This window comes from Hypomesus transpacificus, chromosome 18 (assembly GCF_021917145.1).
Source record: "Hypomesus transpacificus isolate Combined female chromosome 18, fHypTra1, whole genome shotgun sequence".
Taxonomy (NCBI): Eukaryota; Metazoa; Chordata; class Actinopteri; order Osmeriformes; family Osmeridae; genus Hypomesus; species Hypomesus transpacificus.
In genome coordinates, this window is record NC_061077.1 from 13,663,967 (window position 1) to 13,689,100 (window position 25,134).

The 25,134-nt window shown below is 45.9% G+C and overlaps 2 protein-coding genes across 2 annotated transcripts; both read left to right on the top strand.

The window, feature by feature from the left end:
* Positions 1-164: 164 nt before the first annotated feature.
* Positions 165-6,083, top strand: mapre1b (microtubule-associated protein, RP/EB family, member 1b). The gene is made up of 7 exons (XM_047040381.1): positions 165-348; positions 1,367-1,497; positions 2,129-2,274; positions 2,980-3,178; positions 3,286-3,395; positions 3,593-3,745; positions 4,478-6,083. The coding sequence occupies exons 2-7, from the start codon at positions 1,377-1,379 to the stop codon at positions 4,526-4,528; spliced, it is 780 nt and encodes a 259-aa protein (XP_046896337.1). The 5' UTR covers positions 165-348; positions 1,367-1,376; the 3' UTR covers positions 4,529-6,083.
* A 6,579-nt stretch (positions 6,084-12,662) lies between these two features.
* LOC124480277 (WD repeat-containing protein on Y chromosome-like) lies at positions 12,663-23,265 on the top strand. Its single transcript, XM_047039408.1, has 24 exons — positions 12,663-12,671; positions 12,857-13,007; positions 13,202-13,320; positions 13,524-13,627; positions 13,859-13,946; positions 13,994-14,051; positions 14,407-14,491; positions 14,582-14,697; positions 14,822-14,892; positions 15,980-16,110; positions 16,364-16,431; positions 16,539-16,687; positions 16,972-17,109; positions 17,269-17,376; positions 17,482-17,709; positions 18,774-18,844; positions 19,177-19,414; positions 19,547-19,675; positions 19,951-20,166; positions 20,367-20,534; positions 21,742-21,910; positions 22,162-22,294; positions 22,400-22,577; positions 23,041-23,265. Exons 1-24 carry the CDS (start codon positions 12,663-12,665, stop codon positions 23,263-23,265), a joined length of 3,150 nt encoding a protein of 1,049 aa, XP_046895364.1.
* The last annotated feature ends 1,869 nt before the right edge of the window (positions 23,266-25,134 follow it).

Here is a 25,134-nt window from a genome sequence, read left to right on the forward strand (position 1 = left end):
TTCAGGGAGTTGTCAACTTCAATTGGTTTATATACTAAACAATCGTTATTTTGTTTGATTACTCATTGATTATTCTGTTTCACTCAACTTGACCAGTGGCCTCGCCCAAACAGCCCTCGGTCCGAGAATCAGCCGCACGCGAGACGTCGGCAGCGTCGTGACGTATTCAGCAAGCCTGTTAGAACAAACGCAGTTGGGCTGAAAGGATTCGACCGCCGGCGGACTGCACTGGCCCATTAGTTACAGTCTAGATCCAGCAGTAATCTGTAATCATATCGTTTACATGAGAAACCGTTTACGTGTAAATAAAATCCAAACGACGCCTAGACCCGTGAAATTCCAGTAAAGGTAAAGACCTCATATCACAACGTTTCAGTCAAACGTGGGGATAATGGTTGAGCTAGCATTTAGCTTAGCATGCTAATTGCTAAAGGAGCGCCCCGAAAAAGGGGATTGAAATGTTGAGTTGAATGGGGTTTAAGGGAGGGCGTCTATGGTTACTTAGCACGCCCGCTAGCTAGCAAGCCTGCGCCGGCTAAGGTAGGGCGGGGGAAATGACGCTAGACTTCTTAGTTGCTCTTAGCTAGCTAGCTATTAAGCTTTTGCACAATTATATTTTTGGAATCACCAGTGATCTATCTAAAGCTAGCTACTGTAGTCAACGAAATAGCCAGTGCAAGTTTACCTATGAATATAGCTTGCTAGACAATTTCTAAATATGTTCTGTTTCAGTACGTGCTACCTAGCGAGATGGTAACATCGGTCGGACTAGAATCTGCTTTCTAACTGTTATTAATTGGGCCTTTGGCAGAAACTAGCTTGCTAGTCAGCCGGATAAACTTGTTAAAGCTAGCAAATACGCTATAGCCTGTTCTAGTCTAGGCTGGGCTAACGTCAGATGGGTCACTCCCATCCCAGATATTTCTCTCACAGCTGTCTGTAGGTCCTATTTGGCAAGTTACCCTCGGTCAATGCGATAAGTTAGTCTGCTTGGTCAAACTGTAGAGCGACTGTACGTTGTCATTTTCCGTAATGGCCAGTTTGTTACACTATAACTGCTGTTACACGGTTATAGACATAAGAGATAAGATGGCTATATTCTTTAGTCAGGGGACATAGCTATACAGAATACAAGCACAACTATAAGGAAAGAATTCGGACTGTATGCCTGAATGAAATATGAATATAGTGTAGGTAATTTTGAGTCCCGAATAAGCAAAGTATTAATTAGCCAACTAGTAATACTATTGGCTACTGTCAACCTGTCCTATAGCCAACCACTTTGCAACCCTTTCAAAAGGGCACACGCTGCTCTAGTGATGTAACGTAACCATGTGTCTACCTGTCCCGTCTCCCATCCCATTAGTCGTGATAAAATGGCTGTGAACGTGTACTCGACATCGGTAACTAGCGACAATCTGAGTCGTCATGACATGCTGGCCTGGATCAACGAGTCCCTACAGATCAACCTCACTAAGATCGAGCTGCTGTGTTCAGGTAAGGCCTAACCCCCTTTTAACTAACTAACTAACTAACCAACTCAAAGGATTGGCTACCTAATCCAGAACTGGTACCAGTCTTTATGTGTTGCCTGTCAGGGATCTATAGGTTGGTTGGTAGGGAACTGTGAAGCTAAAGATGAACTAGCATCATAGATGACTAATCATTTGATGTCAGCGTTATGTATGGGGTATCACTCATTGTCGCTGAACAGGTGCTGTGTCATTTTTCCATGATGATGTCGAAGCAACAGAGGTTATGGGTGTAGCAGGGCTTGGTAGGCAAATACTGGCAAATGTTGTTGCTGCAGGATTGATATGGCACAGATGGAGATCTGAACAGCAGCTTTTGTATTGTTTCGATGTAGGCTCCCCTGCCTGCATAACCACAGGGTCAGGCTTTAACTAGAGGACACGCCAAGATCATGTTTCAGATTTATGTTCTGCCTAAACCTGTCATTACTCTGTAGTCCTCTGTTAGTCTGATGTCATTATCTGGAGTTCTCAGATAAAAGGCTGATAGATCAAAGTTGGGTGTTTTTGACAATGGTTCCCTCTCATTGTTGCTCTGCTTCATCTTTGGAATACCCAACACCCCCATCTCCCCCCTCCCTCCCCTCTTCCCCCAGGTGCTGCTTATTGCCAGTTTATGGACATGCTCTTCCCTGGCTGTGTGCCTCTGAAGAAAGTGAAGTTTGCTGCCAAGCTTGAACACGAGTTCATTCATAACTACAAGATACTGCAGGCCAGCTTCAAAAGGATGGGCGTCGACAAGGTGAGCAAGCTGCTAGTGTCCCACAGTCGCAAGATAGTTGGTAGAAGGATTGACCCCCCCCTGCGTAAAACTGCCTCTGTTATTGACTCGCTATTCGATGTTCTCTGATCCTAATCCCAGCCCTTGTGTATGGACTTGGACTTTACTCTATGTGTGTGTGGGTGAGTGTGTGTTTGTGTGTGTGTGGGTGGGGGGGACCTCCTAATGATGTCAGCTGTGCTGCAGCCTGTTAATTGTGTTTACTGCTGAATTAGCATGGCCTCTTTCTTTCTCCCCCTCTCCCTCTCTCTCCCCCCTCCTATATTTACATTGATGTGATAAGAGGGCTGTTGACCTGCTAGACAGGCTCACTCTGTTAGCTTGTCATTAGTTCTCATCCTGGAACTGGACCACACTGCACAATGAAGAGATTATGTGTGTGTGTGAGTACTTTTAAGGTGTGTGAGTGACAGAGAGAGCAGAGAAATGTTTCCCCCATTGTGTCCATCCGTGTTTGATCTCATCTTCTCCAAAACGCCACTGGGTTTAGTATTGCTGGTCACACCCCTCACCTGGTGTGTCCAAACGTGCTGTGGATTAAACGTGTTATATCTCACCTAGATCTCCACGCCTAACACTGTCCTCTACTTCCCCAATATGGTTCAAATCGTACCAAGGATGTTTTACTATACTCTCTTCCACTGTTCTGTTGCAATTGACTCCCAGATCATCCCAGTGGACAAGTTGATAAAGGGGAAGTTCCAGGACAACTTTGAGTTTGTCCAGTGGTTCAAGAAGTTCTTTGACGCCAACTATGACGGTAAGGATTACGACCCCGTGGAGGCGCGCCAGGGTCAGGACACCATGCCCATGCCCAGCCCAGCCATGTCTGCTCTCAACAAGCCCAAGAAGATCCTCAATGCAGGTCAGTCTTTCTCTCTCTCTTTCTTTCTTACCCCCCAATCTCTCTTTCCGATCGTAATCAATCCGTCCCCTTTTCCCTTACTCTGATTGGTCGGCTGTTCCTACCAGCTCCCCAGAGGGCCGCGGTTGCTAAAGTAGCACCCAAGATGGCGCCGGGGTTGGCACGGAGACCAGGGGTCGGTGGAGGAGACGAGGAGAGGGCGGAGCTTATCCAGGAGGTAATGTGGATGTTTTTTTGTTTTTCATCCTTGAATTTATTCTATGTAGTCATTCATGTATTCAAATTAAGTAGAGACAATATTGTGAATATAGAGCTATATAAAGCAGTTAGCAGTTGTAAGCTACATCTAGTTGATGCCTAAGTGGTTGTTTAGTTAGAGCCAGAGGACATAAATGAGATTCTCTCTCCCTGCAGGTCAACATTTTAAAGTCCACCATCCAGGACATGGAGAAGGAGAGGGACTTTTATTTTGGAAAACTGAGGAACATTGAGCTTATCTGCCAAGAGAAGGAGGGAGAAGGAGACCCAACACTGCAGAGGATCATAGACATTCTCTACGCCACAGACGTGAGTGAACACACACACACAGCCTGTCTGCCTCAAAACCAGCTATGACCCAAATGATGAACTTTCAACACTACTAGTGTAGTAGTCATAGATGATTTTGAAATGATTGATACCTACACCAGGTATTCTCCACACAACCAAGATCTTCTGAACGAAACATGCAAAGTAGGCTGTGGGTAAACACACAGCTACAAACATGGCAGCTGTAATCTTTATTGAATTCTATCCTCTGGGTTAAGATCATGTGTCGTGGTCCAAGCAACAGCTGATTCACTCTTTATAATTCCACGAGTGGAATGTAATGTTTGTAGGCCTTCTTCAGTATGGTGACACCACTGAGACTGGCTCACTGCTTCAGTATGCTAACACTATTGGCCCAGGGACTGCGGTTGAAAATTAGCCGGCTGGCTAAAACCGGCACTTTAACTTAAAACGTTGATTAATGTGCACTGTCCCGGTAAAAAAAAACGAAATAAATACAAAAAATACAAATATTAGCACAGGCTCATTCAAGCCTTCCTTATTTACTGTACAAGGCATAGCTAGATCTGTCTGGACAACATTCATACCCCTTGGGTACTAAAAAAATAAAATACAAGTTAGAACAATGTAATCAACATCTGAATGACATCATCTTTAGAAAATAAAATAATGATGCCTGAGGGGTATGGAGTGGAGATCTCAGTATGATATTGATAGGTGCCTCATTCTGTGTCCCATGTGTCCTATCAGGAGGGCTTTGTCATACCGGACGCCGAATCAGAAGAGCAGGAGGAGTTTTAACCCTCGGGACTGGATGACGCACCTCTTGCTCCAACCTCCAACCAACCTTTCCTTTCCGAACCTGCCTGAACCCACCCCCTCCCTCACCCCTGCAATCAGCTACAGCCCCAGCCCCACCCTCCCTCTCTAGTACCTGAAACCACCAGTTCATGATATGGATTTGGGGTACTGAAATGGACTCGATATGAAATGTTTTTTTTGGTCTGTCAAATCAAGTTGAAACAAGTCAAGTGTGAAGTACCTCCTCTGAAGGGCCTGTCCCTGGCTCGCTCTCCTGGTGGCCTGTATCTGCCTAGCCTAGTGCTGTACTACACTACAGAGTGGCCATCTTGGTCGGCTTCTAGTGGCCATCTTGGTCTGCTCAGGTCCCGAAGAGTGAGTTTATCCGTCTGTAATATTCCACTTCTTTGGGCTTTAGATTATTATTTTTTCTCTCCCGTGTGTGTTGTGTCGCAAGTTCTTTGGCACCTGCACTGTCTTTTGTACATGTTTTCTCTTTTCCCTAAATTATCACAGTCTTTGCCACATGCTTCCATTACGTATGGGAACTCGTTTTCCTAGTTATGTTGATAGAGGAAGGGTTTTAGATATGTTATGTTGTGTGTATGGTTGATGTTTTCTGATCATGGTCTATCATTAGTACATCACTCAGTCCACCCTGTGCCCCCCACCCCACCCCCCAAAAAAACTTGTTATACAGTTTTATCATTGGGTCTCATTTGAGGATGAGCTTGTTTAAAATGTGCAATTGTTTTATTCCAGGAGAACTGTGACTGTTTGTCATAGTCACAGTCCGGTCACACTAATACAGAATGCAGCTTCTTCACTGCAAGTCTTCTAGGCATGCCAGTATTTAATGCTGAACAAGAATCGTATCGCAACAAGGCTTGTGGTGGAGTGTGTGTGTGTGTGTATGTGAGATATATTTTATGTTTTGCTTGCCTTCTGTGTGTTAGAAGGCATATGCCTGCCTCGACCCATGACCTCTGGGCTTTAGCCTCACACGTGTCCTGATAAACTAACTTGGCCTCGAGCGGTCAGGCAGGTTCACCGGGTCATCCCAAACAACCCAGCCACGCCCACTTTTGGCTTTTCTCTAACCACCGTTTCCTCCACCGGCACAAGATTCTTGACTTCTTGTGCCAAAGGCTTTCTGTTTGCAAGGAGAGCACCTCATAAAGGTGATAGATTATTTTTTTAAACATTGTTTTTTCAACGGTCTTTTCTTATTTCAACCATATTTCAACTGGATTTGTGGAGAGTTTTAACTAGGCGATGTACGTTGTGGAATGAGTTTAGATTGATCATAGCCTTGCTAATGTCCCAGAGACCAAGTAAATGGGCCCCCAAAACATAACTGCCAGACTCTGCACAGGACAGGGAAGTCAGAGATTTTAGATGTTTTTATAAATGGCCTTATTCTTAATGTTTTTTGTTTGTTTTCTTCTCTTGGTAACCTTTTTCATAAACTCAACATAGATGTGACTTTGATGTATTTTCTCTTTTTTGGCAAATGTTTGTAATGCGAATTAAAATATTGTCAGTTAGCTCTTAATATCTGGAGGCTATGTTTTTTTGCTGCTCTGTAGCATGTCTTCTAGAGAACGAGGCAGAAAGGTTTCAGGGTCTCCAGTCTTCCATGTCATTCTCAGATAAACCCCTCACCTCTGTGAAATGCCTGAGCCTCTAAAGTCACACAAACCTGATGAACTTTTTAATTAACAATTTTAAGCCTGCAGGTAGAATTCTCCATCCACACAGTAGTGGATGGAGAGCAGTCAGCACACAGTAGAGCAGTCTGGGTAATGTAGTTTAATACATCCTATACTGATGAGAGACATTGGCTTTCTGGTTGTAGAAATAGGTGAGATTGTTTAGAATGATCTCAGTCTACTATACCGTCTAACTTTAGTACCATTTTCCAAGCCTGATAAACTAGTCTGGTGGTACGAGCTCCCAGATCACAGTGGATCTGTCGACCAGACTGGAGTATAATATTCTCCTAGAACCTAAACAAGTGATGATGAGGCCTTTGTTATAGGCAGGGCAGAGAGAGCTTGAATGTTAGTCGTGTCAGCAGGTCCCTGCTTGTGATGGTGGAATTATTCAAGTTATCTGAATTACTAGTTTGCCTTTGTTAAGGACCGGAGCTCCATTTTGATGTGCATTTGTCTAGGAATCGCCCTTCTTCCGAATCATCCTTTTTTTTCTGAATATGTTTGGGGCGTGAACAGGAAACCTTCCTGTTCAGATATTCACGTCACCGTGTGTGTTCAAGTCTCCGCAGGCGGTGGAAGAAACACTGAAAACTTGAACTGTAACGAGAACCTCAGTGTCTTGTATTGAAACATATTTAGTGTTGGGTTTTTTTGGTCTTGTTTGTACGCAACCTTGCTGGTTAATTGTGGTGGGTGCATAGGGTCTCACCAAGATAAATTGTATTGAAAAACATTTGACTCAGTGAAGATGTTTGATATGCAACGCTGTTGGGTTAGGACAGCGACCCGACCCCACTTTGGCCTCTCAGTCTGACTGTGCCAACAATGACCTCTGATCTCCAACCTCGGTCTGACCCCAAGCCACCTGATTGGTTCTCTTCTCTTGTAAAGGTTTCTGATGGTACTATGAACTGGAATGACAATGCTCAGCCTACATTTGTGCCCCCCCCTTCCCAATCCCTCAGAGCTGAGGCGCCTGGACACTGTGGGCCTTGTGCCCCCCCCCCCCCCCCCCCCCCCCCACCACCACCAACTTTTAGTTTTATCAATCTCTCTTTCTCTGTTTGTCTTTTAAGCGGGAAAATATGATTATCTTATTTTCTTTCTTAAACTCTTAGCTGAATCAAGTTTCTTACGATGAATAAAAACAGTATTTCCACGGTAAGCACATTTGTTGCGTTTTTTGTTATTGTTGATGCATTTATCCTCAATGTTTACTATAATGTTGTCATATGGGTGAGTGAGTCACCTCACGACCAAGACAACACCATTGGTCTAGAATAGATGGTTGTTCTAGGTTATAAATTCCAAGATTCAAATAATGTGACATCACGGAGAGCCTAAGGAGTTCTAGAACATCTGTCGTACTGTGAATGGGCCCTTTGTGGAGGAGTTTGTAACAGATAGCTGCAGGCTGAAACTGGATGGTGTTAGCCATGGGAAGTACCTCAAATGGCAGCATTGCCAACATGAAGGCCGGCAAGATGCCTTCAGAATCCTGACGGATTTATCAAAATGTTGTATTTGCACCCTGCATTGCTTTTTGATCTTGTATCATTGAATATCTGCCACCCAGTTGAGTAAGCCATTTCTCCTCCAGCAAAAACTGCTAGATCTGGCTTTAAGTCCAAAAGATATGAATACATCTCTCTCAAACTAAACAGACGTGTCAGCAATCGGGGTAACCATCTCACTTCCAGTAAGTTGCATGAGCAGGGAGTTTGTGGCTCTTAGCTTCAACAGTTCACAATGGTCACGAGCACGGAAGTATCCAATACTTGACGTGTTCAATATCCTTTGCAGCAAGTGCTTCTCTGCAGGAAACAGTGGGTTAAGGGCACGGAGGTTAATTTTCCTCTAACTTGAGTGCCAGCCGGCCTGTCTTTGCCGCGGCTCCATTGCACTCCAGTTTATTTCATTTATGCTCATCAAAGTTGTCACAGTTTAAAAAACGTAGTTTGCTGTTGTAGTCGTCTTTAGCTCCATAAAAAAAAAATTCTCCCTTATCTTATTTTCCCATTCATAGCGAACACGTGCTATTAGGTGTGACGTTTTTGACAAGTCTGTCGACTCATCTTCTATGCCTAGGCTAATGGCGAAGTCCGCTGTCACAAAGCCGGGCAGCGCACAAACCGGGCAGAATGTCCAAGGACATTGATGAGATGCAGCGTTGACTGTATCATGGAATCATGACACTACGTATTATGATTTAAAAAAATTGCATAGTTGGAGGTAACCTTCTGTTGGTTACTATAGTAACGTTCCTGATATGGCTGGTGTTAAACAAATTGCGGAGCAAGAAGTGCTTAATCATATGTAAGCGAATATTCTTTGATTTCGTTTGGGGGGGATATGAAGTGATGTGTATTTATAACTATGTTTAGTCATGTAAAAAATAAATAAATAGTCGAATTGGTTGGAACTCACCCACCCCATCAAAGAGCTAGCTTTTTCCCAATAGGGTCCAATGCAGCCTCCCTCCTGAGGCCCGGAACTCTCTCCTCAGGCCCCTCTCTCCTCAGGCCCCTCTCTCCTCATGCCCCTCTCTCCTCATGCCCCTCTTTTCAGGTTTAGCCGAGGTATTAGCGCCATCGCTGGTCGGAGGATATTGTAGTCTATTTATATTATTAGGCCAGGGGTGTCGAAGTCCGGTCCTCGAGGGCCGCTGTCCTGCATGTTTTAGATGTTTCCCTGATCCAGCTCACCTGATTTGAATGAAGGGTCGTTATAACAAACCATTTAATTGAATCAGGTGTGTTGGAGCAGGGAAAAATCTAAAACATGCAGGACAGCGGCCCTCGAGGACCGGAGTTCGACACCCCTGTATTAGGCTAACTTACATTGAACTTCGGTTTTACCATAAGTCAGTAGTGTTTAACATAGCAGAAATTAGCATTGTGGCTACTTCATGTACGGCAAACATTATCACAAAATATTGTTTTAACGCTAAATGTTTAAATTAGCTGGCTTGAAACACATTTACTGTAGGCCTACAGGGGGGGGGGGGGGGGGGGGGGCAAGGGGGGGGGTGCAGAGGGGTACAGAAAAAAACGGAAACAAATGATATTCAAACATTACTTTAATTTAGCTTTACAATAAAATCATACAAACGTCTCTGGCTCTCCCTCTTCTAGCTCTTCAGCTCTCTCAATAACTTGATATGTTTCTATCACCTTTTTATTTTATTTAGTCAGCTCAGGGGGGCCACAGGGGGGGCCAGGGACATTTATACATGGGCACTGGCCCCTGTATGTCCTCAAATAGAACTGCCATTGGATCCAAACAACTTTATTTTACCATAAGAAAAAAAAAATATAGCTGCAGCTATGATTCCTCTCAAAAGAACAAAACATTGTAAAATGTACATAAATAAGATTACACTTAACAACTGACAATGGAGTTTAAAAATATATTCTTTGAAATTGAGAATTGAACACGTACCTTCGTATTTACTGATGCAACGCTTTAAACAACTGAGCCACAAGAACTTGATTGAATGACGCATTCATTTTGGATCAATTTATTGAAAAGGATTTCAAATTGATCCAAATTGAATCTGTCATTCAATCGATATTGTGACTGCATTGAACAGTGTGCAATCACAATATCGATTAAAATAAAACTTCTACACACATGATGCAAGAAATCCAGACCCGTAATTGTATCACATAACACTAACAGTTCTGGCTCTTTATGTAGCCTAGATAGTAATCCCCTCAGAGTAAAACATGTTTTAAGTTATGGGTTATGTTTGGCATAGTCTAAATGTGGTTCTAGCCAGCTACTTACTAATCCTTTAAAAACACAATATTTTGTGATATTGTTAAACACTTTTGACTTCGGTTGAAACTAAAGTAAAAGTATTCATAGGGCTACATATATGGTAAATGCAATACATTGTCTAACCAGCGTTGGCGAGATACCACTACTGTACAAATCTCATTGGTTTACGTATATAAATGCAATACATCCTCCGACCGGCGGTGGCGGTAATCCCTCGGCTACACCTGATAAGAGGGGCCGGAAGAGAGAGGGGCCTGTGGAGAGAGTTCCGGGCCTGAGTAGGGAGGCTGCCCTTCCCGCGATTGGACCCTTCTCATTGGCATTGGTTTAACTATATAAATGCAATACATCCTCCGACCAGCGGTGGTGCTAATATCTCGGACACGTGAAAAGAGGGGCCTGGAGAGGCGCCTGAGGAGAGAGTTCCGGTTTAGAGGGGCCTGGAGAGGGAGCTCAGCAATTAGTCCCCCCCCCCCCCCAGGAGTGCAAATCGGGGTGCCCTCACCGCCCCCTCCAACTACAACATGGACATATGACGTGGTGCTGTTGGCGCCCTTTGCTGGTAGTGCGGGACGGTTAATTAATGGATGCGTTGCAGAAAATGCCGCCCCCCTCTTGATGCTTCCCTAGGCAGCTGCCTATGTCGCCTATAGGAAGGACCGGCACTGAATTGGACCCTTCTCAGCTCTTCGGTGGCGTTGCCTACAATAGGCTATCCGGTTAAAACTGTGTTTGTAAAGGTGGTAGTCACGTTTCCGAGTCCAAGGACAGGAGTTTGAATCCCAGAACGGGTAAGATCGGGCGGAAGCGACACTGACGAGCATTCGCTGCCTCTGCCTAGTTTATCCTGACTCCCCAAAGCTCCCTCAAACCTCTCCAAGGTTCCCTTGAGGTCTGTGGCCCCCTTGTTGAGAACCGCTAGTCTAACATGTGTCTAAATGAACAAAACAACAATATAATAGCTGGACATACAGTGCCCTCCAAAAGTATTGGAACAGTGAGGCCAATTCCTTTATTTTTGCTGTAGACTGAAAACATTTGGGCTTGACATCAAACGATGAATGTGAAACCAGAGATCAACGTTTCAGCTTTTATTTCCAGGTATTTACATCAGGATCTGATGCACAAATTAGAAAATATCACCTTTTTGTTCGAACCCACCCATTTGTCACGTGAGCAAAAGTATTGGAACATGTGACTGACAGGTGTGTTTTGTTGCCCAGGTGTGTCCTATTACATACATTATTCAATCAATAAATACCACTGAATGTCTACACTCAGGTTCAGATTGGGTAAGATAGGTTTTGTCTATGCAGACTGTATTCAGAGGTGAAAACAACATGAAAACCAGAGCGCTGTCTTTGGGTGAAAAACAAGCAATTGTGAGTCTTAGAGAAGATGGAAAATCAATCAGAGCCATTGCAGAAACATTGGCCATAGCCAGTACAACCATTTGGAATGTCCTGAAGAAGAAGAAAACTACTGGTGTACTAAGTAACAGACGTCGAACAGGTAGACCAAGGAAAACATCAGCAGTTGATGACAGAAACATTGTGAGAGCTGTAAAGAAAGACCCTAAAACAACTGTTAGTGAGATCAGCAACAACCTCCAGATGGCAGGAGTGAAGGTATCACTATCTACTGTTCGCAGAAGACTTCATGAACAAAAGTACAAGGGCTACACCAGAAGATGCAAACCACTCATTAGCAAGAAGAATAGGAAGGCCAGGCTGGAAATTGCCAAAAAGTACAGAGATGAACCTCAAAAATTCTCGGACAAAGTTTTATGGACTGATGAGACAAAGATTAACTTTTACCAAAGTGATGGAAAGGCTAAAGTTTGGAGAAAGAAAGGAACTGCTCATGATCCCAAACACACAAGCTCATCTGTGAAACACGGTGGAGGTAATGTCATGGCTTGGGCTTGCATGGCTTCTTCTGGGACGGGCTCATTAATCTTCATTGAGGATGTAACACATGATGGCAGCAGCAAAATGACCTCGGAAGTCTACAGAAACATTTTGTCTGCCAATTTAAGGAAAGATGCAACCAAACTGATTGGCAGAGCCTTCATCATGCAGCAAGATAACGACCCAAAACACACTGCCAAAACAACAAAGGAGTTCATCAGGGGCAAGAAATGGAAGGTATTAGACTGGCCAAGTCAATCTCCAGACTTAAACCCTATAGAGCATGCATTTTACCTGCTTAAGAGGAGACTGAAGGGAGGAACCCCACAAAACAAACAACAACTGAAAGAGGCTGCAGTGAAAGCCTGGGAAAGCATCAAAAAGGAAGAATGCAAAAGTTTGGTGACGTCAATGGGTCACAGACTTGCTGCAGTTATTGAAAGCAAAGGATTTGCAACTAAATATTAAGTCTTATTCACTTAAATATGTTTTAAGTATATCTGTTCCAATACTTTTGCTCACATGACAAATGGGTGGATTCAAACAAAATGTGATATTTTCTTAGTTGTGCATCAGATCCTGATGTAAATACCTGGAAATAAAAGCTGAAACGTTGATCTCTGGTCTCACGTTCATTATTTGATGTCAAGCCCAAATGTTTTCAGTCTACAGCAAAAATAAAGGAATTCGCCTCACTGTTCCAATACTTTTGGAGGGCACTGTATGAATGCAGTAGGACATATTAAGCCAGTATTGTAATATCACCATGGGGTTCTCTTTGTTTTAGGCTCCCCACGGACAAGCAGAAACCAAGTAGAGCACAGGTAGAGAGCAACAGAGACACTGAGATAACACTGTAGAACTGGTACTGTTTTTTGTACAGTGTGTGTGTGTGTGTGGGTGTGTGTGTGTGTCAGAATGCAGACATTGCAGGGGTGGGGACCAGTGGGTCTGCGGCAGTGGACGAGAAGGAGAAGAGCTCGGGTCGGGTGGAGGACCAGATCAATGATGAGCACCTCCGATGCATCGAAGCCATGTTCCATGAGGCGGACATTGAGGGAGAGGGAGGTAGGAACACACACACACATACACTTCAAATATCTGTCTCCCCACATCAGCATCCATGCTGAGAAACACCCCCTGTCTTCCTTACTGCTGGTCTGTTGTGTCAAAAACACACCATGTCTCTATCTGTCTCTCCCTCTCTGCCCTCATCTCTCTCTCTGTTCATCCTTTTCTCCTCCTTGCTCCCTCCTGCCTAGGGCTATCCATGAATGAGTTCCGCATCGCCATCAAGGAGATCATGGGAGACGTAAATGATGAAGATCTGGACAACATTTTCATGAAGGTGGACACCAACTGTGATGGCAGTGTGGACTGGGTATGTGTCTGTCATCTGGGTGAGACATTCACTTCATTCACTTGTGTGACACACAAACACGACATGACAGAAATGCCAAACCAGAGCTAAATATGTCAACTGGCTGACTCAGCAAGGGATGAGTTGCCAACACACTCCCACACACATACACACACACACGCACATGCACACACATATCTGACAGCTGTGCCTGACCCTGTCAGGAGGAGTATCTGAACTACATGCTGCTGGAGTACAGAGAGAAGGACTCCCTGCAGAAACAGAACAGGCCTCTTTACTTCCCCAAGCCACTCAAGATCATCCCTGTGTGAGTTCACCCTCTCACCTGCCCAACTGCTGCCAGCGGCCAATCGAACTCAGGCCTCCTGGGGTGACTTCATCCATCCATCCATTTAGTCATCCATTCTGTAATCTATCCATCCACCCATCCTCTCATTCATTCATTCATTCATTCATCAATAATTCATTCATTTATCAATGTAGTATTGTGTTACTCTACCCCCTAGCAGTACTGTGTGATATTGTATGACATTCCCAGGTCCCACTGTGAGCCCATCGTCAGTCTGCAGTTCTACCCGTTCCAGACCCAGCAGGCGGATAACAAGGATGCTGGCGGCCAGGACGAGGCCAAGCCCAAGACTCGCACTCTGCTGGGCCGCTACCTGTCCATCAGCCGAGACGGCATCCTCAACTACTGGAGCGAGAGATTCAAACTGACCCGTACCGTCAATGTGAGTGTGCGTGTGCACGTGTGTGTGTGTCTGTAAGAACGATGTCAATGTTTCACCTCTCTGCTCCCTCCATAGATAGGCCACATGAAGAAAGGCCACAACCCTAGCCAAAAGATCTGGGTGAATGATATGCTCTGTCTCAGCAACCTCCACCTGCTGGCTGTAGCCACAACCGGGAGAGACGTGGGTGTGTGCAGCAGTCTGTGTGTGTGTGTGCGTGTGTGTGTGTGTGCGTGTGTGGGAGGGGGGAGGGGAGGGTTAAGCATCTATGTACGATATTCATCTTGATGCCCCAGCCATAAAAGCAACAGATTTAGTTGGTCATGACCAAGCCTGTTTCTGTGTTTTCTGTCAGACTTCTTTGACATCAGTGCCAGCAAGTGTGACAGCGCCTTCTGTCTGACAGGCCTGGAGGGTTACATAGTGGTGATGGACTACTGGTAGGACACTGGCTAGAGCTTGATAGGGACCTGTCAGATTCATTGTTTTGATGGATTTTTATCTTAGTTTATGTGTGTGTTTGTGCCCAGGTCAGATGGGGTCAAGTCTGTGTTCTGTCTGGGAGACGTGGAAGGTTGTTTGACAGCCTTTATCTCGTCTAACGTCCTCCAAAATGGACTCTTCAACAGCGGAGCCTACAAAGCTGGTGCCAGAACACACACACACCTACTGTTCTTTCATTACTCACCCCTGTAGCAAGCCCTGTCCCCTTTGTGACCCCCCCTTACCCCCTCCTCTCCACCTCCCTCCCCTCTGTGTCTGTGTTCCAGGGGGTAGCTGTCGGATTCCTGTCCCTGCGTTGCTGAAGAACCAGTCCAAGTACTTCATGTGCTTCAAAGTGGTGCGTAGTGCAGCTGCTCCAGCCCATAGAGATGTATTTCATACAAGCATCCATTTCGGTTTTTGGCACGGACGAACCGGGCAGCCGCCTGGGCCAGCATGAAGGGCAGGGCGGCAATTTCCCAAGTGCATCAAATTAACCCTCCCGCTATCCTTGAGATTCAAACGCACTACCAGCAGAGGGCGCCAACTGCGACACGTCATATGCCCCTTGCCCAGGGCGCCAAATGTGCTAGGACCGCCACTGCGAGCATCTATGTGTTTACACATACTATATGTACACATACACAGGCAATGGCAAATGAGACCTGGAAATATAGGCTCATGGGATCATACTTGTCTGTATGACACATGTCACATGTCACATGACACGTCTGTAAGATACGCAGCCTATTCATTATTCGTATGGTCATTTGCTTAATCAAAACTGTGCTGTTTGGAACTGAGAGGCTAGCGTGAGCTCTTACAGTACCCTATCTATAAGGAGTCAGGTGGCTTAGCGGTTATGGAATTGGGCTAGTAATCAGAAGGTTGCGGGTTTGATTCCCTGCCATGCCAAAATTGACGTTGTGTCCTTGGGCAAGGCACTTCACCTTACTTACCTCAGGGGAATGTCCCTGTACTTACTGTAATTTGCTCTGGATAAGAGCGTCTGCTAAATGTATAACCCCTACTACAGTAGATTGTAGAGCTAGTTACAAAGCCAAACTATCATTCTGCATCTACCAGACGCTGAACTAATGCATCTGCTGAAGTATAAACACAAGCTGTATTCCTTTACAATTGCCCACACAGAGCTTTTGTTTCCAGGGAGTGGGTCAGCTATTTTGGGCTCTTTGTCAGGCTGTCTGTAAGGAGGGAGAGAGTAGAGAGAAGTACCAATAAAGAGGGATGACAACAGGAGTTTTTAGAGAGGGGGGTGGCGTGAGAAGGATCTTTCTTCTGTTATCTAATATTTTTTGCGTTAAGGTTTGATGCCTCTCTCTCTCTCTCTCTCTCTCTCTCTCTCTCTCTCTCTCTCTCTCTCTCTCTCTCTCTCTCACTGTTTCTCACTGTCTCTCCCCCTCCTCTAACTCTCCCATCTTTAGGCCATTCTCAACAACTGGTGCCACCAGATCCGTTTCCTACCTGATCTCAATGCCATCGCCACCTGCTGTTTGTCTGACCAAACTGCCATGGTGCTCACCACCGTGCCCCACTCCCAGAAGGCCAAAGTCTAGTACGCTCCTGGTCTAGCAACCTGCCCTCTACCTCCTCCATCTCCTTCCTTCAAATCTCTTTTTATCTTTTCTCTCTACCTCCTCTCTCTACCATCTCCATTTACCATCTACCTTTACCTCCTCCCTCTCCCCTGTACCTGCTACCTCTGCCCTCATTAGATGCAGTACATTTTAGTGTATGACAAATCTATGGCATAAGTGACGTGATGAACAGTCATTCATCAATTAATCGATTGGATTTAATTTATCTAGCAACTCAGCGTTCCAGATAAGAAAAGGCATCCTCTGCTTCGACTACTCCCCGGAGTTCAACATCCTGGGTGAGAGAATGACAAAGTCTGGCGCCAGGAAATAGCTCATATTTCGATTCTTACTCTATTCCGCTGTACTCCGCCGTGCTCTGAGCGTGTGTCTCCCGGTGTGGCAGTGACAGGAGGGTTTGACCGCACCGTGCGGATCTGGAACCCCTACATCAACAACTGCTCCATCTCCCAGATGAAGGGCCACTCAGCCGCCATCACGCACATCGTGGTCAACGGGTCGGACAACAAGATCATCAGCATCTCCAAGGACAAGGTAGGGATGCCAGGGTCGAGCAGCCCTACAGGACGCATGCTCTGACCCACGGAGAACCTAAGTGCCTAACCGTTCTGTCACACCCTCCTAACTATGTCATTTATATATTAACTGGGACTTGTATAGTGTATGTGTATATGTATGTGTGTATGTATATTTATATATATAGAACACAATAAACTGTCCCGATACACCAAAACTCTGGTAACGCTCTACTACGCCCCCTTCACCCCCACCTTCCATCCTTGACCAATTCCCCACCCCTCACCCCCATTTCCCCTCAGAACGTGCGTGTGTGGGACCTGCAGGGCTGCACCTGCCTGCAGAGCATCCACTCCAGGAACGTTCCCATGAGTCGCCTCCCCATCTCCAGCATCCACTACAACAGAGACACCAACATCCTGGTCCTCGCCACCTCCCTGGTAGGAGCACTCACGCTAACTTTATTGACACAGACTGTGTCTGACAGGCTACGTTGTTGATTGTCTCGGTTGTAAGACATGATATCTCGTCTTTGGGAGGCGTTGAAATAGGTTCTTCAGAGTGTGTACGTGTGTGTGTACACTTGTGCGTGTGTACAGATAGGGGTTCTCCACGGTGCTGTGGAGCATGTTGACACCAGCCAAAAGCTGAAGACCTCTCATGAACACTCCCTCTGCACTGCTCTCTACAACAAAAACTTCAAACTGGTGAGCTGGGCTGAGCCAGGTTCCCTGGCTTCTCTAGCCAGGGTGCTGTCTCCCATCTGGGGGCTGGAAGGCTGACAGTGAAGGAACGCCACCCTTCTGCTCCAGGTGGTGAGCGGTTGCCATAACGGCGTGGTGAGCGTGTGGGACATCCTGACGGGGGAGAAGGTCATGCAGTTCCAGACGTCGCCGGAGAGGCCGGCAGAGGTGACAGCCATGGCGTTCGACGCCCCCAAGCGCCGCCTCATCACGGGTTCCAAGGATGGAACCGTGCGTCTGTGGAACTTCAACAACGGAGCACTGCTGCTCACCCTGCCCATGCTGGACGACAACGAGGTGCTGACCCCTGACCCCCACCACGCCTCGCATTCGCCACTAACCCTAAAATCCATTCAGGTCACTTTATTGATCTTGAAGGAATGTTCAGGTAACTCTGTGTACCCTAACCCTAAATAAGTTACAGTTATATAAATATAGTTTTTAATTGCGCAGTTGCGAAATGCTTTGGACCATATAACATAACATAAGCATAACATAAGCAGCATGTAAATAACACAGAAGGCTAATAAGGAAACGAACCCATGACCCTGAGATTAAGAGTGTCCTGCTCCACTAACTGAGCTAGCCGGGGTTACGGTGATGCAACAAGAGACACTCTGTCGGGGACCCTTGTGACAGTTATTGTTTCAAATGATTGGACTGTGTCCAGAAGGCTGACATTATCACGATGGCTGGCTGGCAGGTAGACCCAAATGCAAAACTCAGACCACGGGAGTAAATTAACGGTTTATTTTAAGTCGGAGAAAAGGCAGGGCTGGTGGTAGGGGTAGCGGAGAATCCGGGGAATGCTGGACTGATGAGCAGGACTGGAGCTGGCAGAGGTATGAACCGAGTCTAAAGAAAACAGACAGAGAATCCAAGTTACTGACAGAATTTGATGAATAAACTGACAAGGATAAATCAGACAGGCCGACTAACGTGGACTGATGGCAATGTTGAACTGGCGAAGAGTAGATGTGGAACCGGTGTTAGTATCCTGATGGGTTGATGAGCCGCAGATGTAATTAGTTAACAGGGTAGATGGAGTGTGTGGACAGGGACCGACAGACAAAGAACAGACAAAAAACGGAAAAGGCATGTCCAGCCCAGGGACATGACAGACATTTTGTCCAGATATAATATAAAATGAATGGCCAGTGTGCAGTAGCCTGACATTTTGTCCACATATAATATCAAATGAATGGCCAGCTATATAATAGAATAGGTGTATGATAGAACAGTTAGGATATCAAAGCTATGTCAATTTTTTTTTGTGTGAATTGATAGTTTGAATCAAACGTTTGGTTGATATTGACAGAAGGCCTTTTGACATTCAAGAACCTTTGATGTTTATCTCCCAGGTGACGGGCATCATCTACATCAATCAGAGGATCTACGTTTCCGGCTGGAGCAAGAGAGTCATGTGGTACCTGTGAGTATAGCAAGGTGGTGTCTCTTTATATCTGTATCTACTCTCTTCTCCACTCCTCTCCATTATTTTCTTATCCACACCTCTCCACACCTCTTCACTCCACTCCTCTCTTCTTCACTTCTCTCCATTCCTGTCTTCGACTCTCTACACCTCTTCACTCCTCTCCTCTCTACTTCTATTTTCTCCTCTCCTCACCACTTATTTTCCCTCCTCTCTTCTCTTCTCTCTCTACACTTCTCCTCTTCTTTCCTCTTCACCCCTTTCCATTCCTCTTTTCTGTTCTTCCCTCCACTCCTCTCCTGACCTCTTCTTCCCTCTCCCCCCCTCTCCAGTGATGTGAAGGAGGACATGGAGATGGAGTACCGTGTGTGGAACCAGTACCACTCTGAGGACATCTACTCCATGCACGCCCACGGCAACAAGATGCTGGTGACCGCCTCCTACAGCGGTGACATCATCATCTGGAACATTGATTCTGGTCGTGCCTTTTGCAGGTTCAACGCCAGCGAGAGCCCTCGTCCTCTCCTGCCCAAACGGGTATCACCTCTCATCTCCGAGTCCGTTACTGTGGTAACTACAGCCATAGGTGCTGGTGGTCTTAGAAATGGAGTAACTCATCCTAACAGTGTGATTCACGAGACTTTGTAACAGTAGAACATAACTGACCTTTGACCTAGTGTCAACCCCTATTGACCCCATCAGGAGGCGGAGTTAGATGCTAAGGAGAAGACTCAGAAGAGGTTGTTGGGGGAACACAAGGCGGACAGGAGCGGCAAACTTCCACCAATCAGTGTTGAGGATCTGGAAAAGCCTAGTCTAGCTGTGGAGCAGGTACGAGCATAGGAGAAGAGAGGGATGAGGAGAAGGGAGATTAATTTTAGGACAGAGAGGAAGAGGTTTAGAGAGAAGGTAGAGATAATAGTTGAAGGATTACTGTAAGGGAGGGATGTGGAGAAGGTAGAGAGATAAGAGGAGGGAGATTAAGAGAGGGATGTGGAGAAGGTAGAAGGAAGAGAAAGCGGACCCATCCCAGTTGAATCAGAAGAGCATCGCCCAGAAGATGTCCTGTAGCTCACATACAGTCGCCCCCCCCCCCCCTCCTCCAGGCCCTGTTCCTAGGTACCCGGGAGCGCAGCCCCGACACAGCCATCCTCCTGACCAGCGTGGCGGACGGCCACGTGTACGCCTGGTCTATCCACCACCAAGGGGGGCTGCTGGGCAAGTTCAGGGCCGTGCATAGCAAAGGGCTCTCCATCAACTCCATGTCCACCGACCAGCGCAACCAGATGCTGCTCACCGGAGACAGCTGCGGCTACATCACGGTGGGTTGAAAGCTGTCTGCCCCCCCCATTGGCTCATGAAGGCTGGGTGTAAAAGCCCTCCGTAGCTATAACCTCACCCTCACCCACCCCTACAGTCCAGATTAAGTAAAAAAAAAAAAAAACTCTTATAGGTTAGTCGGGGATGTCATGATGCTAACTCTTGGCTAGCTGTGTCGTATCAGCTGTGTTGATGTCTGCAGCTGTGGGACATAGAGGACTACTGCCTCTCCAGGCGCGCGGAACAGGATAGAGCCGGTCACCACAACCCCACCACCACCAGGCTGCCCAGCCTGATCCCCCACTACTGCAAGGTGGAGGGGCCCCGACAGAGGGTGCTGGAGGAGACAACGGAGGAGACGATGGAGGAGGTGGGGGCAGGGAGGGGCGATGGGGGTGGTGAGGGGGAAGTTGAGAAGAGGGAGGTGGATGTGGAGGGGGGGAAGAGGGAGCAGGTAGAGGTTGAGGTGGGGAAGGGGAGGCAGAGATAAGAGCATAAAAGTGTGTCGTGGTGATTTAAAAAAAAAATTGTATTCATCTCAAAATAATGTGGACAGAATGCCTATGACCTATTTGATAATCTAACCTTTGATGACCTATTTGTCCCCAAATTAGATAAGGGGCCCTAAAAGGGTCTCGCTTCCACTTTCTTCCACTAACACAAAGGACAGGAAACTCTTGTAGATGACACTTCAAACTTAAATAACCACAAACTACAAACACATAGGTTATCAAACAACATACTCTAAAGCATTCCTGAACTGTATAATTCACAGTAAATTGTACTATCCATCTGTATATATGCTTGTAGAAGCTTCTTTCTAGAGTCATGCAATTGCCACCTGCATGGTGTCCTCAGCATTGAAACAAATAAGTTCACCCAGTCTATTTTGTTAGTGTATTCATGTTCAGGCTAGCCTGACTGTGGCTAACCTCCTTTCTAAGCCTTTGTCACTGAATAAGGAAATAGCCTGTTAACAGCTTTCTAATATCATAAAAATAAACTTTTGTTCCTGTCAAATGGGATCTCTATATACTATATACATCCAATACCAGCAAATCTACAGAAAGTCACTCCTTGGATGTAGGGCTTCTCTTCCCACATCACAATGCTCCAGTCTAAATACACCGCACATCAGTGTGCACTTCTAGCGTTTACCTCTGTCCAGGGTGCCCCTGTTTTCTAGGAGTGGGGGAAAATTAATTTGCATTTGAATCACAATTCAGTCTTCTAGAGATTCATATCGATTCACAAATTTAAAAAAATTAATAGAAAATTGAACAGAGAGTTTACTCCAACAAAAACAATAGATTTCAAAGTTTTGATGCATTGGCCAACACTGCCTATCAGAGTCAAATAGAAACAAGTAACACTAAACAGCAAACTGGATCAAATGTAAGCATGTATTGAATCTACATTTTATAAAAAAAAACATGAATTGAAAAAATCTTGAATCAATTTTTAATTGAATCGTGACACCAAGAATCGAATCGTGAGGTACAAAAAGATTTCCACCCCTTCTGTTTTCCATACCGACGCCCAGGCTAGACTGACCAGGGCTGACCTGTGACCCCCAGGTGGAGGATGGCTGGAAGGTGCGTCTAAACTCCCCGCCCTTGCTCAGTACCTGGCGGGGGCACTTAAGGAGCATCGTCAGCATAGAGTATGTGGAGCGCTTCAGTGTCATCGTCACCGCCAGCTTGGACTGCAACTTGCGTCTCTGGACCATTTCTGGAAGCTACATAGGTACAGCAGGCACTAAGCAGCCCAACAGTTTTTCTGGTGGTAATGACAGCTGTATAGACTTGAGGCCTATGGGAGAAACAGTGGGGAAGTAGTTGAGTTCAGTGGGAGTTCTATTGGTTGTTGAGGTTCCCTTTCTCCTGAATGTTTCACAGTTTTATTAGTCACTTCTTTTAAATTGATGGAAACGGATTAAAACTGTTTTAGAAATAGTCATGAGTCTGGTGTTAGTCAGCAACTACCCTTCTTTCAAGGTACGTTTGGGCAGGCCCAATGGCGTGTGGGCGACCCCCATGCCTTGATCACGGGGCTGCCTGTGGACCTGAGGAGGGTGGGGTCCTGCCAGACCCTCAAGGTGCTCAACAAGGGCACACGTCCACACTGGAAGTAAATACCCCTCCGCCTGGTCTGATTGGTTCTGCTGCTGGTCTCCCACCTTTGTGTTTGTTGATGTCACGGTTTTTCGTGCGTGCTTGTGTGTATCGATGCCAGCTGTGCCAGGCGCATCCTGGATAACCTGACCCTGCAGAAGCTGCAGAACTCCGCCAACTTCAGCGGAAGTGAGGCCCCCAAACTGCAGGAGCTGGTGACCTCTGACCCCCGCATCACCCAGTACAGCAGCGAGCAGATAGAAGAGACCTGGCAACGCTGGCAGGAGAAGGGCAAACAGGTGAGGGTGGGGTTGGAGAGGAAGGGCTGTGAGGGGTTGATGCTAATCTAGCTACGCTACTTACCTGCCTCGCCTCACTTACTCGCTAACCATCAACCCACTCCTTCCCTCCCCAGACCAGCGCCATTCTGGGGTCGGCTTACAAGCAAAAAGTGCGTCACCATCTCCCTTCTTGGCCCCCCAACCTTCCAGTCTCCTTCAGCAGCCGAGAACAGGCCAGTACACAGATATTAAAACATTCCATACGATGGGAGGCCGGGTGTCTCTTATAAGTTTGACCCTATTCACCATTCCTAGCTCAGAGCTACACCTCTTTTTGTGTTGTTTTTTACATCTAAAACATCGTCATCATCTTTGAGGACACCCCAGTAGACATCTACATACAATGAATACCTGTCTATGGATGTTTATGAATATCAAATAACATAAATGAACCAGCTGTGCTTTGCTCTTCTGTCCTCAGCTGAGGGTGTTTAAGCTGATGCCCTGCTGCCCCCTGATGCCCATCATCCAGCCCCCGGTCCCCGCCCGGTTGAAGGAGCAACAGAAGACCCAGGAGGCAGGAGACCTGCTGGCCAAGCAAAAGAGGAACTCCAAGCGTGGCCCTCATGCACGCTACATCGCCACCAAGGCAGGGTGCAAGAAGTTCGTCGCTTCCAAACAGCCAATCAAAGGCGGCCTCGTCTAGGAGAGGTGTACTGCTGCGGACATTGAGAAAAGAGAGAAAAGGAGAAGAATGAGAAAAAAGAGAAGGACTTTTCATGTCCCCTACATCACCAATGTTTTTTAAATGTTGAGATATATCAGGAATCATAATTAAAACCTTATATTTCTTTTTCTATAGACATTTACATGGGATAAAAGTTAATCCTAAGGTTCTGGTTTGACTACATTGGGCCTCATTCACCAAAATCAAAAGTTATTTCTTACATTTGTTCCTAAGAAAGTTCCCAAGAAAAGTCTACGTGTGATTCATGACGTGTTCGCAGGTGTGGTCTTAGAATGATGAATCCCCAAATTTCGTACATTGAAAGCTCGTGCCCCGTCACTCCTATTTAGCATAGGTAAACGCCCCGTTAATTCCCAGAAAAGGGCATGAGAGGCAGGGCCGTGTGCACACTCAAAGAAATGTCGAAAAGACGAGGTAAAAACCGTGGAGGCCACAAATCCAAAAGAAAGAAAAACTTCTGAAGTAGAGGTACGGCTGCGAGAAGTCAGCGACAAACGACACCATATTTAGCCAGCGGTGGATACAAAGCAGTGAATAAACCGATGCATGGAATTCAATTATCATCATTATCATCAGGACAATCATGCAGTGAACGCTGTATCTGGAGAAGGGTTTGATCCGAAATCTGAGGCGAAAAAACATATTTCAAAAGACAGAAGATAGATGACTGTTACAAATATCCATGAGAACTGCTCTTGGTAGCCTAAAGCGTCCACAGAAGCACTCGTCACTCTCTACAAATAAATCGGTATGGCATGGTCACGGAAGATACGTTCCCTCCTTAGGGCACGATCTGTAAAATGTTGCAGCAGCAGTAAATACGCCATTGTGTGGTGTAGTCCTAGTGTGCAGAATATAAATACCGTGATGAGTCACTTATTATTGGATGGCAAGGTTCCCCGTTAACATAATTGATGTGAATTGAAGGCAAAGCAAGGCTAGTTTATTTAAGTAACGCTAGGCCTAGCACAACTCGTACACAATGGCAATTCAAAGAGCTTTACAAATGAGCAGAAGTGTAAGTGTAGTGTGTATTTGTTCAAACAAACAAACATGTAATTATGTGTAAAAAAATTCAAATTATTAGTTGCAAAATTATAAAGGAGAGAGATATTCCATTTAAAATTAGAACAGGCGAAAACGGTACCACTACTTATTTTGTGCAAACTATTTACCAAATGTAGTGTTCAGCATCTGCTGTAACGCCTGAGCTATCCAGGCTTACCATGTTGCTTCCAGAGGCATTCTCATTGGGGACTTTTGTGACGGAAAAATCTGAATCCACAATATTGGTGAAAGTAAAAAATTTGCCAGTTGTATAAAACAAACACAGGTGAGGTGCCGCTGTGATTTAAACCCAGGATCTCCTGTTGACAAGACAGGCGCTTTCAACCAGCTAAGCCACAGCACCTCTGAATCGGCAATAGTTGATTCAACTACTCGAAGCCTCTCAGGGTGACGGATCGGCCTCCATAATGTAAACACACCCAACGTGGGGCTCGAACCCACGACCCTGAGATTAAGAGTCTCATGCTCTACCGACTAAGCTAGCGGGCTTACTGCTTTGCAGCTAAAGGCATTGTCGTCGGGACCTTTGTGGCAGTTATTGTTTCAAACGCTTGGCCTGTGTCCACGAGGCTGACATTTTGTCCAGATACGGTTTCACATGACTGTTTCAAATTCGCTGGGTGTATAGTCTACTGACAAAGCGTGGCATGCTCTAACGCCTGAGCTATCCAGGCTTGCCGCGTTGCTTCCAGAGGCATTCTCGTCTGGGATCTTTGTGACGGACAACCTCTGAATCCACAATAATGGTCAAAGTAAGAA